A 17,829-nucleotide genomic window follows, 5' to 3' on the forward strand; every position below is an offset into this window, starting at 1 on the left:
TATTTGTAGTCAATAAATCTTGTCATGAGATCCACTACCATTTTCTAATCTGGGTAACTTCCTTGTTGCCAAAAATGTCACTCGACTGGTCCTGCCTCACTGCCAACCAGCTCTCTTCTTTGTTTGCCCACCTGTCATTTCCTTAACCTCTCTGCTCTGTCGTTGCTTGGTCCACCGCCTATGAATTGTTATTTGAGATGTGAAATTTGGACTGTCCAATACTGCAGCTACCTGGCTCCATCCGTTACTATTTTCTGCACACTTTGTATGTGCAAATGTCCAGAAACGGAACACCTGACAATAGGCTTTAGGTCAGGGGTCTTCAGACTTGGCCCTTTTATGACTTGTGGACTTCAACTCCCGTAAGCTTTACTGGCTGAGGAATTCTGGGAGTTGAAGTCCACAAGTCATAAAAGGGCCAGGTTTGAAGACCCCTGGGCTTTAGGTATACCATACACTATTCATCTTAACTTGTGGTTTTGTTTTGTTTTCTCCTGCCTCTCATGTTGAATCTCTGGACTGTTCCAGAGGAAGTTTTTCTTCTGTAATCTCCCTGCCTCAGTCATATAATTTAGGGTTGGGGAAGAAGATACCCCGATGTCTTACATTTATAGCCCTTCTGCCCTTTCTCATGACTTCTTCCATCTTTTGTCTTATTGCAAAAGAAGAGCTGCAGAGTGTTTGCTGATGGCCAGCTCCGGAGCCCCCTGTATGGAAGCGTCCCTTGGCTATCGGAGAAGAACAGAACAGGGAATTACAGCAGGTGGAAGCGGGACCTAAGGAGACCTCCATGGTTCGGCTTTTGTGTTTTTGAGGTCTGCAGATTTCTGAAGAGAAGGAGGGTTCCCCGCCCCCCGAATACAGATACCCATAAATGGCCCCTGCTAAGCTTTGTGACCGAATAAATGGAAACGTGTAAAGTGCCACTTACCGCTTGACTCTCTGCATGCCTTCTCTGGGCTTTCTTGTGCCCTTTCCTGTCCTGTTTTACTTGATTCTGGAGGGCAGTTCGCAGAATCCTCTCCTCCAGCTGCTGCATCTGTTGCTTTCAGCGTTTTCCCTTCGTTTTTTATTGAGACGGGAGCATCTACTCCCACTTCCAGCACCCTAATTGTCTCATGTCCTGACATCACAATCACCTGAGGAAAGATAGCGAAGCACATGAGGACATCAGGGCTGCAAATCATCAGTGCAATATAGGCAACGAACGAGGAGCAACTAGGGAGATATGCAACGGGTTCTTAAACAGGGAAGCCATTGCCCAGGGGCAGCGAATGACCCTGACTATGCAGACCAAAACTCTCAAGAGAGGTCTGGAAAACTTTCCGCCTGAAAACCAGGAGAACGGCTGCAGATCTTTGTTGACAGTGATGAGCTGTCAGACTGGATATAAGGTGGATAAAATGAGGCGGTTCCGTTATTATTAACACTCCTCCAACTATTATTTTCTTTTCTCTGTAATTACTTTTGCCTTCCTGGTTTTTAATACTTTCAAAAAATAACTATTATATAATAGTTTTAGGTAGATTGCTTTTTTATATATCTACTATATTATTGGACCGCTGTACGCTGCCCAGAGTCACACTCCACAAGAGGGTGGCTATATAAATTTGGAAGGAAGGAAGGAAAAGAAAGAGAAAGGAAGGAAGGAAGGAAGGAAGGAAGGAAGGAGGAAGGGAGGGAAGGAGATGACTTTTTCTACATAGGACCCATAAAAATCTTTTAGCAGCCGCAAACCCAGCACATGGCTAAAGTTCATTTCCTCTTGCACACCCACAATCTCTCCATATAATATGTGGAGATCTCACTACGGCCACACTGAGCCAAATCAGTGCCTTCGCTTCGTAACCTGCCTTGCCAGTTCTTTCCTCCTTTTCCACATCCCTGGGAGGTCTGGGAGACACATACCTGTTCATTAACAGTCAGGGAAGCATCCTGTGAGGGCACAGTTTCAGTGTCCATGATTCAGTGCTGAAAAATGGGTGCTGCAACTGATGGGTCACATACTGAAAAGCAACAAGAGTAGTAGTGTATTTGTATGTCAGACTCACCTTCAGCACCTCTTATTCTCCATGATTTATCCAGCCCTGTCAAAGCATTTTTTAAAAACTCTTTTATCTGGCTCCTTCATCCCCCTCTGATTCCGCTCGACCCTTCTATTAAAGGAAGTTCAAAATGTTTTGCCGTCTTAAGAAGTAAGTATACTTTTGATAGGATGGATTGTCCACATTAACCAAGTAATGGACCCATCGAAGGAAAGCCATTTCTCATCCTGGCATTCTGATGTAGTTCTTCTTGACATGCTCATATCACATGGTTGTGTTGTTTGCTTGTATGTCAGTTAGCCCACTTGGTAGACCAAACCAGAAAATTAACTCCACAGGAAGACAAAAACTGCACTTTATTGAAACAGGCAATGATAACAGAATTTTGCAACTCTGATTGTGCATCAACCCCCTTACTTTTTATATGCCAATGAATCAGGGAAGTGTTTGCCTAAGACACTTTCCAATATTATCTTGCTTCCTGCTTTTTGTAAGGTGTTTGATAGCCTTCAACCAAAGCTAAATATAGGCAATTCAAAATAGTTGTGTATTTATTGAAGAATGATATGGAAAGCTCCTGACTCCTGTGCTTATATGAGATTCAAAAAGTGACTGTTGACACCCCCCCCCCCTTTTCCCAAGTAGCCCTTGAGTTCCCATTGTTCCAAGATCTATGAACTGGATAAGCCCTTCTAAGAAGACATTGAAGAGCAGTATGCCATCTGTTGGTTGTTAATAAGCCTAATCGTTGTCCCTGTACAGTGCTGCTATGCTGTGACTCAGTATTTCCCAACCTGGACAACTCTTGAGATCTGTGGCCTTCAACTCCCAGTATTCTTAGCAATTAAGAGCTGGCATCAAAATCTTTTGTCGCATAGAGATGGCCTGAATTTTTGCAGTGCACTTACGGCGGTGTCTCCCAACCTGGACAACTTTGAAATGTCTAGACTTCAGCTAGGGAATTCTAGTTGTGGTCCACACATTACAAAGTTGTCCAGGTTGGGAAAGACTGCCGTAGCTGCACTGCAAATACTCAGGCCATCTCTATGTGACAAAAGATTTTGATGCCAGCTCTTAATTGCCAAGATATACCCTGTTTGATCTTTCAAATTCTCCTTGGCACTGTGACAAATATAGATTGCCACACAATTATTTGCATTTCAGCTGCTACCGTAACTTTAATTAACCTGTGTAAGCTTCATGTTTAGAAGGAAGCCGTTAAAGGTGAAAGGATTATTTGTGGACATTGTGGTTAGAGGTGGGTAGAGCCTGTACTGTTGAAAATAGAGGGGAAGAGTTTAGATTTTTCTTCTTAGCAATTTTTATTTTATTCAAAAAAAGTTAAAATGCAAAACAATTTAAATTTAAAAAAATTAAAAACAAAGACACAATTCATACAACACATTAAAAAAAGAAAAGAAAAAACAACAACACATATACGCCACCCCCCTGCTTGAATACTGATTAATACATTGCTACAATATTAGGTCCTACCCCTTGCGAAACAGGTCTCCCCAATTTTTTAAAACTAATAAATCTATTTGCAAAACTATTGACCTGTCATCTATATACTACATTAAAGACAAAATAGTTAACAGGGAGAACAATAATAATGAAAAGGACAAGATTAGTGTTTCAAAACTATTAACAAAATGTTATTGTAATCAACTTGTAGAACATTTACCACAGCATCTTACCTATCCCAAATCTTCCCAAAGGTTAAGAGTAATTCATCCTGGATCAAATATCCACATTTGTTTCTTGATACTTTTTCTTACCAGTTGTTGCCTAATTAAATATAATCCATTTCAATCTCCACAACAAAGTCCAGATAAAAGTGGTTTGCAATTAAGAGTAACAAATCCACTCCCCAATCTCCTCCCTCCTCTTAAGAAAAACTAGTTTGTCACCTCTCCATGTCACTGTAAACAAACGCAGATTTGAACTTCAGAAAGATGTACGGAATCAACTCAGTTCTCCATCTGTACAATTGATGTCTCTTTGATCTACAGCTTTCAAATCAGATTTCCTCCAAAGCTACATACCTCCGAATATTTTCCATGATCACTATCATCTCATCAAACATTTTTAAAAAGCTTTCAACTAAAAGCTGCATGCTGCCAAAAGATCTTTTCTCAGATTGCAGCCACTGCATGTCTGCACTCTGAAACATTATTGCTCTATGAAGCTCATCCAGGGAACAAGGAAGCCGAAGCAGAAGGAAACAGGAAAGGCATTTTCTGGATATTTCAATCAGAGATCAAAAGAAAAATTAAAAAGAAATAAACTCCAAGTATTTTGCAAATTAAAAAGATGCAAAAACCCTGTGGCATATTAATGTAAATCAAATGAAAGCACTTCACCATCCACAAGAATGTGGTGTTTCCATACAGAAAACGAACATTATGAATCAAAGGGAAAAAGAAAAAAAGAGAACAGCTAAAGTCCAGTAGGGGGTTGAAATAAATCAGTTTTCAGCCAGCCAGTCTACTTTTAAAGATATAAAGCAAAGTAAAAATTCAAAAAAACCCAGGCATTCTTTAAAAAATCTGAAATGCCAACAGGAAGATAGATGCCCACGACTTTCTGACTGCTCCTAAAGGAACTGGGATCTTCAAATTCCCCTTCCCAAATGGGTCCATGGCTGTCCAAAAGTCATCTTGGGTCATTCCTAAGTGCTCCCATTCAAATCCAGGGAGCAGCACTGTCAGACAGCCAGTTTAGGCAGCAAAATCAGCAGATTGTTGGCAAGAGAGGAAAAATCCCCTTACTGTTCAGCAACCATCATGGGGAGGAGAGTTTAAAGAGATTTTTCTTGTGTCTTAGCTCAGGAAATAAGACAGGAACACAAAAGTCCTTTGTACCATAGGCCGAATTTATGTCTAAGGCAGGACTGCTCTCCCCGTTTCTAACCTCTACATGATTGTAATCTGTTCTGGTAAGTTCCCATACTGTACTGAAGTCACTGACTGATTTATAGTTTTATCTATCTTTTTCTGTTCTGAGTACTTTCTTCCCAGTTATGTGGCATCTTACCCATTCCTCAGAAGATCTCAGAAATAATGACTGATTTTCTGAGAACACATTAGTAAATTCCTTTAATAACCTGAGAAGCAATTGTCTGACGTGGAAGTCTTAAATTCCTGATAAACACCTTATTATTTTTGAACCATAGCCCTCACCTCAAACCAGCCGTAGGACTTATTAATGAATATAATTTTCCTTTTGTTGTAAGAAGAATCAGCTTTACCTTTTCCATTTTATTTTTTAACATTTAAACCATCCTCATTGAGTGGATGACCTATCAATTCCACTTCTTTCTTCAAATACTTGGATACTTTTTTCGGATTGTGCTTCAGACTGTTCCCCAGTCCTGCCTTGTTTTAACTTTCTTTCCTACTGTCTCTGTAGGTGTGAACCAATTGTCCATATTCATCTTCCCATTTCTTAAAAATGTTATTTAAGCCCACAAAGCATTTTTGTGTCATTATTCTTCCTACTGCAGTTGCTTATCAGTGACTGTGCTTGGATAAGTTGCTTTTCAGGAACTCTAATCTATCTTAATAAGGGACGCAGTGGCTCAGGACGCTGAGCTTTGTCGATCAGATGGTCGGCAGTTTGGCGGGTCGAATCCCGAGTGCCGCGTAACAGAGTGAGTGCCTGTTACTCGTCCCAGCTTCTGCCAACCTAGCAGTTCGAAAGCACGTAAAAATGCAAGTAGAAAAATAGGGACCACTAAGGTGGGAAGGTAACAGCGTTCCATGCACCTTTGGCATCTAGTCACGCCGGCCACATGACCACGGAGACGTCCTCGGACAAGCTCTGGCTCTTCAGCTTTGAAACAGAGATGAGCACCGGCCCCTAGAGTTGGAAACGACTAGCACACGTGTGCGAGGGAACCTTCATCTTTACCTTTAATCTATTTTAAGGCTTCTTTGCCTGTGAATATATCCAGCTGCTGAATCCTATCTAGCCTTTTTTTCTGATTTATTCAAGCCAATTTTCTGATATCCAAACTAGATACTTAATTATGCTTATTTCTACTACCTATAAACAAAGCAAGCCAAAGCTACTGCTTCTCAACCTTAGCAATTTTATAATATATGGACTTTCTCAGAATTCCCCAGTCGGTGTGCTGCCTGGGAAATTATGAGAATTGAAAGCCAGATATCTTGAAGTTGTCAAGGTTGAATAACATTGATATAAACTGATCTTGAAATCCTTCTGCAGAATTTTTAACTCTTCAAAGAAGTATTACTGCCTGGGAGACATAAAACAGCATCCTCTCTGTATTGGATTATTTTTATTCGTGTCAGGCTCTGTATCTGTTTACTTGTTTTGAACTGAGAGATCTATTACAAATGTTTTCATAACCTCACATACAGCCCCTGTACTGCCTTGTGGAAAGGTAATTGCCTTTATAAAAGACTTGATTCATTTTTTATAAGCAGTATCTGTAATGCACTTATTGTCTGGATGGCATTCAACTCCTTGATCCATGGAACTGAATTTTTTTGATATAGCCACACAGGAGATCACAAATTCCAATCTCTGAGCTTCACAATTCTTGAGAAAATTTGAAACAGAGGTGCTAACCTGGGTTTATGAGAGCAGAGCTACCATCCCAAAAGACTTCCAAGACTTTCAACTTCACTTTCCACCATTTTCCAAACTCTGAGACTCGTGTTGTGTTAGGTCAGGCATGTCAAACTGACGCCCTGCGGGCCAGATGCGTCACACCAAAACCACGCCCACCCCATTGCCGGCAATGGGGAAAAAGTTGTGATATGTTGCGCGACGTCACGAGTTTGACATGCCTGTGTTAGGTCATTCTTCAGACAGTGATTGATTTGTGGTTATTTCCTGAGTTAATTTAATGTCAGATTTTTTTTGTCAGTGAAGATGCTATTTTCGTTGTTTCCCAATCTATGCACATCTACTTCCACCTACTTATGCTCTATGTGCAGAAAATCTGCCACTGTCTGCAGTTTGAAATCTTATAATGCAGAAACAAAAACATCATACCATCTTTTTTGTAAAAATTGGGATATAGCTGAGAGCTTTATGTATAACTTGAATCTATTAAAACTGCAGAAGGCCCCCCATCCCCCCAAATTCACTTAGGTCAACCTAGAGTCCCTCAAGGCAAATATATATATATATCTTTGCCATCCCTTTTCCTATGTTCCATTTCTGAAACACCTTGCTCTTATCTGTCTTTGATACCTCCTTGGTGTCATCTTCCTTAAGTGGATTTCAGATGAAGGGAAATAATGGGAAAAGATTAATGCACAGAGATAATTATCCTGTAAGCTCTGCTGTACATGAAAGAAGAATTCAAATCATTAATTAACTTAGAACAATGTCCTTATTTTAATTAGATTTACTACAGAGATACTGGTAGATAGACCTACACACTTATTATTAAGCATACATATAATTTTACCAGTTTGGACCACCTCCCCTATGAAAAGTTATGCGTGCAATCATTTGTCATCCAAAGCCAATGAACCTAAAAATTACAAAACAAAAAGGGAGAGACAATATCAAATAAATGCTTGATGGTTTCAAGGGTGTAGAAGCTACAGCATTGTGGGCACTGTGCCTGCAAGAGATTCCTAGGGGTTTTCATTAAGACAGAAGGTGAATTTACTCAGAATCCGAATGCAGAACTCACTTAGAATACTCAAATAGGAACAGGATGTATAAGAGCAGGCAAAGCTTGGGGGGGGGAGAGTTAAATGTGTCATCAGCTTAGAGTTGTTGCATTCCCAAAAGTGCTCCAGATCCAACCCACTGACACTTATCTGGCACCAATTTATTGTTGAACTTTGGTTGACCAGATTCTTGTGTACAGGCTTGAATAAATCTATGCTTCCACCTAACTGGTGCTCCTGATTCTTTATGTCCGACATCGGACTCTGTATTAATGCATTTCCACTGTGCTTATAATGGAAAATTCTGATCTGTATTCTTTTATTGGCATGCCTAACACTGGCTTGGCAAATCATTCTGGAATTGATCTGAAGTACAAGTAGTCCTCAACTTGCAACCGCAACTGAGCCCAAAATCTATGTTGCTAAGTGAGAAATTTGTTAAGCGAGTTTTGCCCCGTTTTACGACTTTTCCCACATTTGTTAAGTGAATCACTGCAATGGTCAAATTAGCAACGCGGTTGTTAAGTGAATCTGGCTCCCCAATTGACTTTGCTTGTCAGAAGGTCGCAAAAGGGGCTCGCATGACTCCGGAACATGGCAACCGTCATAAATGTGAGTCAGTTGTCAAGCATGTGAATGTAAATCACGTGACCACAGGGATGCTGCAACGGTTTTAAGTGTGAAAGACAGTCACCATTTTCAGTGTTGTAATTTTGAACAGTTGCTAAAGGAACTGTTGTAAGTCGAGGACTACCTTTATATATCAAAGTATATGAAGTCTTGAGAACAGACCTACATTATAAATTTAATGGCAATCTCATATTATTAGGTAGCAGCACCAAAAATACCCAAAGCAGAATCAGACAAGATTAGCTTCAATGGGAGATCAGGAAAGCCTGAGGGCTATAGCTAGACTGCAACATCAGGAAAAAAAATATGGTGGAAGAAGACAAACTATATTTCTATATCGCTGCCTAGAAAACTCCAGGTAGTTGTCAACTTGCAGTTGATTACCTAGATTCAAAGTTCCAACAGTTGGGTCCCTTCCGTGGTCATGTGACTGAACTCTGAATGCTTGGCCAACATTTACAGCTATTTGTATCACCCTGTGGTCACATTTCATGATGGATTTGGCAAAACCCGGCCATAACTTCGGCTGTTCCTCAAAACCGCACCCATAGCAAAGCGTTCACTCAACAGCCACAGCATTCGCCTAACTAACCTAGTGTTCACTTTATGACCGCTGCATTCACTTTACGACTGCTGCAAAAATGGGGCCAGTTATGACTGTCACGACATGCAAACATAATGGGCAGGCTGGGTTACAGTCATATGTCAAGGACTACCTGTATAGGGATAGATGTTTTTGTAACGAAACATCAGAAGTTGAATCCAAATTGAGGGACTCTTTAAAAATCTGGGGATGATGGGTTCCAGTTCAGAAATCCAGCAGGAACAGAAAAACCACAGCGGCTCTTGAATCTAAAAATAATCCCCTTGTTGTCTACTTCGTTTTCTTTCTTCTAAAGATAAGAAGTCCATCAAGAGCAGGGGTTCCCCACCTGGGGTGTTTGCACCCTCTGGGGGTGCGAGATGATATTCCAGAGGGTGCAAAAACTTGGGTTTTCAAAATTACAGTGTATATGCATAATTTGTTGCCGCTATTTCGAACTTTTGTAACGGAATATATCAGAAGTGTTCTAGAGGTGCGGGGTATAGAAAAGGTTGGGAGAATGGACTAGAAGTCCTTTTCAACGAGGAAGATGAGGCAGCTTTTAAGGCTTGTCTCTTACCAGAACAGTTGGATCTGTACATCTGCATTTTCTAAAGCTTGTAACTCATCACCAAGTGCCATGCCTTGTACTACTGAACGGCAGCTAAGCAGGATTTGCAGCCCTATAAGTACATAGGTGGTACTCAGAGCCACTGCAGAAGTTGCCTCCAAAGTGCAATCTTTAATATGACCGGGAAAGGATCATTAAATAAATGAGGAAGATATTATGAAATTGCATGTAATTATTTTAGCAAATGAAATCAAATGCAAGGTTAATACGCACCAACTTCCAGCAACTCTAGAGTGAACTCTAGATCAGAGCTTTTCAACCAGTGGTACGGGTTGGTACCAGGTGGTACGCGACCATCCTAGAAAAGTGGTAGCGGGGGAGGGGAATGAGCTGAACCGGTGGCAGCACCGCACAAGCCTGAGCGAGAGACGGCTGGAGCTGCAGGGCTGTCAGGGCTCAGCGGAAGCACCAGGATCAGCGCCACTCCAGCTGGAGCTCGGCGCTGATCCCGGCGCTTCTGCTGAGCCCAGAAGAAGCGCGGATCAGCTGGAATGTTGCAGCATCTCCAGGGTCTTGTGATTTACATTCAGATGCTTGGCAACTGATTCATATTTATGACGGTCACAGTGTCCCAGGGTCATGTGAAGTGACGAAAACCTGCTACAACCACCCAGCAGACGGGGGGGGGGGGAATAAAAACCAAACACCCCCCCCCGCCAATCCTCAACAGAAATGCTCACAACAATGAAAACCTCGGACAGGAGGAAGAGCGGGGCAGACAGGCAGGTGTCTTGCTCGGCTGTGGCTTGGGGGGCATTTTTTTCAGTGCCAATGTAACTTTGAACAGTCATTAAGTGAACTGTTGTAAGTCGAGGGCTACCTGTACTTCATCACTTTTTTCCTTTTTTTTTGGTCATCAAGTTTTTGACACCTTGCTTGGTGACTGGTGGTACTCGGACGTTGCCATATCCCAAAAGTGGTACAATGGGTGAAAAGGTTGATAAGCCCTGCTCTAGATTTTATTTAGCACTGCCTGGTGATCAATTCAATTGCTAAGAATAGGTCAGTCAGAACTATAAGTGCCATTAATTCTGTAGTCCCAAGTTCCTTCCAGAGCAGAAATGATTTGTGTTGGAAACACGGATGGGGCAGGAGGAAGGAGACAGGGGCCAGGAGGGAATAAAAGCATACATCTGTCCCCTTTACGATAAGAGTCCCTCAGAAATTGATGAGCAGGTAGCCTCCCCTAGACACTTGGGAGAATCAACCGAGAGGAAAGCAGTGAAAGGCCTTCAATCATTCTGCTGCTAAGGTCAATAAGCATTCAGAGATGTCCTTCTCCACAAAGGGAAAAACTGCTGGAAGATGTGAAGGCCTCAAGGGACTTATACGTGTCCCTTATAAGCGCAGGTGTAGTTTCCATATGAAAGTTTCAGGTGGTAGTGGTAGGGTTTGAAAGATTACCCCTCCCTGCCTTACAAAAAAGGTCCCTCATTACACAAAGCTAACAAGTCAAATCAAAGCGGTGCTTTTAGATTCTCTTCCCGTGCAAAAATGATGGTGCAAAGTCTGAAGCCGGCCACGGGAGGATAACATTCAAGCCAGGGTATTTATCATTTGCAAGGAAACTCAGTTCTTCTCGGGTCCTCCCAGTGGGACAGAGTCAAGCAGAGAGCTATTTTTTCCGATGCCGTGTGGAGACCAATTAGCAAGAGAGGCTATTAAAATAGGCATTTCATAATGTCAGGCTCTATACATGTTTTGTAGTTCACAAGTGGGCTGAATTTCATTTAGCTGACATTCCCCTAACATGTAGTAAGCATTTTCATTTGCTTCTCCATACCTTTCTCCAATTAATGGGACAACAATTTTGCCCAGATGGCAATGTTATGTGTGCACTGCAAAAACAAAAACAAAAATCACAGCCATTTCACAGCAGATGGCGACAACTGAAAGTGTGCAAAATTAAAGGGAGGGGATGACTTGCAACACTCCAAGTCTCATGGTGAACATAATTACCAAGTTTAATTACAAGTGCTGATGAGTCAGATGTGAAACTGTCCCAGATAGCATTCCAGCGAGAATTTTATCTTTACCAATGGGCAAGAAATATATCATTGGAAAACTGTTAACAGTGTCCTAGTTCTCTAATCCTAAAAGGACTGGCCTACCAGCAGATTGCAGATCATCCCTATGCAGAAATGGTTCTTCAACCTGGCAGCATATGAAGCAGAATTGGATGGTACCTTTGGTTCCACATTTATTTACACATTCTGTTGTCGGAAACAAGGCAAAACACCAGAGCAATACAAATAGAAGCCCAAAGACTCTCAAGGTATTTCTGATTCATGTGTGAAAACAAGCTATAAACGTGGGGGATGCTTTCTGTAGGGAAGTTACAGAAACGATCTCTTTTCCAGTTACACTAGACTAGAGCAGGGGTCTTTAAACTCGGCCCTTTTATGACTCGTGGGCTTCAACTCCCAGAATTCCTCAGCCAGGCACGCTGGCTGAGGAATTCTGGAATTGAAGTCCATGAGTCATAAAAGGGCCGAGTTTGAAGACCCCATGCAATAGCTAGAGGATATTTTTAGACAGCCAGTTTGGTCTAGGGCAGGGATAGGCAACCTTGGCTCTTTTATGACTCGTGGACTTCAACTCCCAGAATTCCTGAGCCAGCCATGCTGAGGGGAAAGGGAGAGGTTTCCAAGCTGAGCCATGCTGGCTCAGGAATTCTGGGAGCTGAAGTCCATGAGTCATAAAAGAGCCAAGGTTGCCTACCCCTGGTCTAGGGATTAAGACACCGGACTAGAAAGCAAGAGACTATGAGTTCAAGTCCCACCTTGGCCATGAAAACCAGCCGGGTGATGTTAAACCAGTCATTCCCTCTCAGCCCAACTCATCCTGGTTGCTGTGGGGAAAACAGAAGGAAGAAGCTGCGCTGGAGATGTTCACTACCTCGAGTTATTTATAAAAATGATAAAAGTAGGAAATAAATAAAAAATATTCCTTGCATTTTTTCCCCTTGGCTTTTCTGTGCAAACAGGAAAAACTAGGGTTAGCTGATAGTATCCAAGCACATCTAGGAAGCGTGGAAGGTTCAAATATACACTTTTTTCCCCCTAGAGCGCCAGGAATGATGTCTACAGCATTTACATTTAAATACAGGTTGGGTAAAGTCCCAACTTCAAGCCTAGATGTGGGCAAAATTGTATTACAACTACATTTAAATATTTGTTTTCCTTCCACTCCATCATCTTGGGCTCTTATGGGGACTCCTCCACAGAGAAGCCTGTTTGGGGCCTAATACCTTTCAAATGGTGTTGACCAGGGGTCTTCAAACTTGGCAACTTTTAAGACTTGTGGACTTCAACTCCCAGAATTCCTCAGTCAGGGCTGGCTGAGGAATTCTGGGAGTTGAAGCCCACAAGTCTTAAAGCTGCCAAGTTTGAAGACCCCTGGTGTTCACCATAATTTCTGTCTCCTCCAAACTAGGTGGTAATATTTATACTCCCAATGCAACTAAAAGACCTGCAAATGGGAAGACCATCACACAGCCTCTTAATTCTTCAGCTGTCCTCATCCTTATTTTACTGCTTGTTCACCTGAGACCAGAAGCACTCACAAAACAAGGGACAAAGAATGTATATACTTGCTTAACACTCCTCCTCAATATAGTCAGACAAGGGGAAAGTAGGGTCAATGTAGAGAGAGAAGGAGACAATACTGATGACCATTTTTCTCAAGGAGGCAATGCTGTTTCTCCTGGATTAAACAACAAAAAAAATTCCTTTGTGGGTATTGGCAGCAAATTATTGACAGAAGGGCTGCAACCTTTAAACAGCTTGATTGGTTTTACGTGATAATCAGTGGCTTTAATATTTAATCGGAGAAGCCGAGATCAGAAAGCTGACGTATCCATTTCTCAAATTCTCTATCTGCAAGTGCCCTAAATCTTGCTTTTCTTGCATTTTAAAATATTGGCAGGTACTTCTCAGCAGGCTTTTGGGAAGAGATAGCTGAAAGGATTCTTTTAAACCTACATTTATCCTGTAAACGTGCTCTGCACAACATACTGGGATACTGTGCATCTCATGCTTGGAATCCAGAATGTGGATTTAAAAAAAAGAAGAAACAAGGGGTGGGGAACCTCAAGCTTGTAATATAGGTGGTTTTAAAAATTATGAAAACCAATGAAAAAACTTGCTGCTAATGCAGTTTTTGGAACATGTCTGGCTGCCCCCAATATCCCAAATTTCCACTCGTATTTAAGGTGACTCATTCTTATCCCTGAAAAGCTTATGCTGGAATATCCATCTTAGAAAAGATTTTACTGGTGGAGTCTCTGAAAACACATTTGCAGAATAAATAAGACATCAAAGAATTTGCTTAAAACTGTTGGGAGGACAGGGGGTGGGCAGGAGGAGTATCATCCCAAAGTAAAATATAATTTCATTTAGAGACTTAGTTCAATTAGGCTGTTCCTAAAAGAAAACAAAGTTGCTAATGACAGCCACACACTGAACCATACATCTAAGTAGAGAATTTAAGCTGCAGTCAGCAAAACAATCCTCCTAAGTAAAAATAAGATGCACTAGTCTCCCAGTGTAGCATGAGCTATGGCAATAACCCAATATGTTCACACTGAAAACGCAAAGCAATTGCAGTAGGCAAATGGCTCCAATTTGCAGGTATGTCACTAGCTAGAAGAAAACACATCCCTGTTTCAAATTCTAGCATCAAAATGACAACGTTATCTATACAAATAATATGGGAGTTTGATGTACGTCACATTAAGCAATAGTTTTCTTAACCACGAGTTGTAGATTACATTGGAATTAACTGGATTCACCAACACTTAAAAGTACAAATCATCGTAGATATTTTTTTTGCATAATACACTAAAATCAAACAGATCATGTTATAGTATTATACAGTGTGTTAAGCTAATGATTGTTTCTAATTATCTTATTTTTATAATTATTACTGTATTTAGGTTCTTAAGATCCAAGACAAAGCAGTCCAACTGCCAATATCTGAACCAATTTATATATCAGGTGGAATTAAGTGATTCCACTTAATTTAAAACCAGAATACCATCCTGTCAGGAGAGATAGAGGTAGGGGGTAGGGGATTTCAATTAAAATTAAATATGTTTATACAGTATAAAAGTATTGCTTTAATCTACATGGCAGTGGGAAAAGAATAAGGTTCTATTTATAAGAAGCAAAATTCTTTTGCCAGAAATAATGAAATATTATGAATGCTGTATCTGGAGATTGTTCTAAACAGAACTCACATCTAATCAAGAACAAAAGAAACTTCCAGGACCAAAACAAAACCACCATTTTATTGTGTACATTTGTTTAATAGGATGTAACATTGTACCCCTTCTGATATAAAGCATAAAGAACAACATCTACTTTAATAGATATTTGGTAGCTTTCTTCCTTTTGGTTCCACAAATACCAAAAATTACTATTTCAGAAGTTTCCTTTAATTATTGTTCTGTAGGGAGGGCAATGTTGTGTTGTTGTTTTTTTCCCAACCCAACAGAATATTTTTTTAAAAAAAAAAGATATGCAAAGGGGCTCTGCCTGTCTGTTTTCACAACACAGAACAGATTAAAACCAAATTTGATATTTGGGGGAGGGGGGAGGAGTTGACAAAAGAAAACTCAGATTTAAAAATGGATCAGATCTGGTCATAAGCTGCCAAGGAGGGGAAAAAATAATAAATTTTCCCAGTGTATCTCTATAGGGGAGGCAAGTGGGTGGTATCTTGGAATGTTGATGACCGTCTTATTCTAAGCCTTCCTCTCTCCTAGTCATGAAATTTCAGAGTTCTGATGCTATTAAGGGGTCAGAATGAATTCCAGAATCCAGGATGTGCTAGCTCTTGAGAATCCAAATAAAACTCCAGGTTCATTCCGTTTCCGAAAATCTTCCTGTTTATTGAATACACTGCTTGGTTGTGTCGAAGCAAAACTAACTCTGAGGTTCCAACACCAATTTATAGACTTAAAACAATAATTCTCCCAGCCAAACCTCCAACATCTTGCGAAATTCATTATCAGCAAGTTCACTTTGTTATGGGAACTGTCTGCTTCAAATCCACACCGGTTATGGTGCCCTTGACAAGGCTTCAGTCTCTCACGGTCTTCAACTGAATCGAATTCTCAATTTATCCTATTTGAAAATAGCATCTCCCCCACACCCTTAATCTAAAGGCAAGATGAAACACAGAGGCATGTAGCTGCCAAAGTTTCATCCTTGACAATTATATTATATACCTCTTGCACAACAGAGAAATGTGATAATTTACCCAGCTTCATGTACTAAAATAAAAACCAAAGGCTCTTTCCTGACATTTTCCATTTCCAAAAGAAATCTGCCCTACCAAAGAGAAGAGCAAGACATAATTGTAGGTTTTTTTAAAAAAAAAACTTTAGCTGTTTTGTTCAAACTATTTCAGATAAAACATTGGCTCATTTTTGCAATGAATTTGGCAAAAGGAATAAAAAGATAAAAGCTATTTGTTGATCCATCTCGGCCCAAGGGAAGAGATACATTGCTTGCTATGCAAAATAAAACAATGTATTAATTCAACACATTGAAATGTATTGACATTCCATGTTAGGGAAAAGCAACGGTGACCTCTATTAATATTCTAATCTGCTATTGTTGATTAACAGGGTTTCAATGTTAGTAAGAAAATCTAGTAAACATTTGCTGGTGGAGTCCTTGGTGCTCGGTGAGCTTGTTTTCTTGCAGATGTCATAGTTCAGAAAGTGCCAAGGACTCCTCAATTCAACTCTGAGCTACAACTATTATCTTTTATTGATAAGTGTTTGTTTCCTCCACATTAAATAAATGAGGTATGATGCATTTAATCATAGTTTGAATATAGATTTTCAAAAAGGCAGGCACAGTGCCAATAGCTTGCACCTCCTATCCTAATATAGGTAAAGGTAAAGGTAAAGGTTCCCCCGCACATGCGTGCTCATCTGCGTTTCAAAGCCGAAGAGCCAGAGCTTGTCCGAGGACGTCTCCGTGGTCATGTGGCCAGCATGATTAGACGCCAAAGGCGCATGGAACGCTGTTACCTTCCCACCGTAGTGGTCCCTATTTTTCTACTTGCATTTTTACGTGCTTTCGAACTGCTAGGTGGGCAGAAGCTGGGACGAGTAACAGGCGCTCAATCTGTTACGCGGCACTCGGGATTCGACCTGCCAAACTGCCGACCTTCTGATCGACAAGCTCAGCATCCTAACCCACTGAGCCACCGCGTCCTAATATACAGAACCATAAATTTAAAAAATGAGTACATGGAAATTTTTAAAATAAGGTGCAACAATGCATAGACTATCTGTTTACTTTATAACATCTGTAGACTGCCCCAATCTGGTCATGTATCAGGCAGTGAACATCAAAGCAGAAGTAAAATAATCTTTGGTATAATATCTAATAACATCAACAGACTCTTAATAGAAGACTGCCTATGATGGATGATTACAATCAGCTGGGTTGAAGGCATGCTTGGAAAACAATTTTCACCACCTTGCAAATGCAAGAAGGGATGGGGGCCAAGTATTTGCGGGTGATGTATCTTCCAAGGCTTGGAACTGTTTTAAGTTAACCCAAGTGAAATGAGTTGACTTTTTGACATTGTCAATTTATAATTTCTCTCCCATAGTTTTTGCCATTTTTCTAATTCTATATTATAACCAAAGTTTTTCCCCCACCTTATCATTGTCTCTTTAGTTTATTCACTTTCCATCTCTATAAAGAAAATCTGTATAAAATGTTTTATAGATGGCATTTGCCTCCAGCAAGATTAGCAAAAAAAATTAAAAATGTATCAGGTAAATGTTTGAAATGTAAACATAATTTAGGTACGTATTATCATATCTGGTGGACATGTGACAAAGTAAAGGCCTATTGGGAAAAAAAATACATGCTTGGCTAGAAAAAATGTTAGGAGAACATGCAGTATTTAATCCTGAACTTTTTTATTAGGTATAGTACCAGAAAAGATTAATAAGCAAAACCTATATTTGGTTTTACATATTATAACCGCAGCAAGAATAAGTTATGCGCAATGCTGGAAGAATGAACGAATACCTTCAGAAGAAGAAGTAATAAAAAAGATACTGGAATGCGCGGAGATGGACAGATTAACTATGAGGCTGAAAGATAAAGAAGAAACAGAATACTATCAAAGCTGTAATCTATTCTACAAATGGCTAGAAGAGAGAACCAAAGAGTAGGACTTGATTATGTATTAGCATTTTATGAACTCAGATTACACACTGTTTGAAAAATTAACATATGTATGTAGAGG

The 17,829-nt window shown here is 40.4% G+C and overlaps 1 protein-coding gene across 4 annotated transcripts in view; it reads right to left on the reverse strand.

Annotated features, from left to right (window-relative positions):
- Positions 1-17,829, reverse strand: part of POU6F1 (POU class 6 homeobox 1) — a 45,568-nt gene that overhangs the window by 22,669 nt on the left and 5,070 nt on the right. For 3 of the 4 annotated variants that reach the window (XM_083352459.1, XM_083352456.1, XM_083352458.1), the window contains exons 2-3: positions 1,909-2,006; positions 932-1,139 (exon numbers count right to left, since the gene is read on the reverse strand). In XM_083352459.1, the coding sequence (XP_083208585.1) occupies positions 932-1,139; positions 1,909-1,962 (262 nt within the window). In that variant the 5' untranslated portion in view covers positions 1,963-2,006. Of the gene's footprint in view, positions 1-931; positions 1,140-1,908; positions 2,007-3,742; positions 3,921-17,829 lie in introns of those variants that run through there. The other variant, XM_083352457.1, reaches the window with a different exon arrangement.

The sequence above is a fragment of the Vipera ursinii genome (genome assembly GCF_947247035.1).
Source record: "Vipera ursinii genome assembly, chromosome: 2".
In the NCBI taxonomy this organism is placed as follows: domain Eukaryota; kingdom Metazoa; phylum Chordata; class Lepidosauria; order Squamata; family Viperidae; genus Vipera; species Vipera ursinii.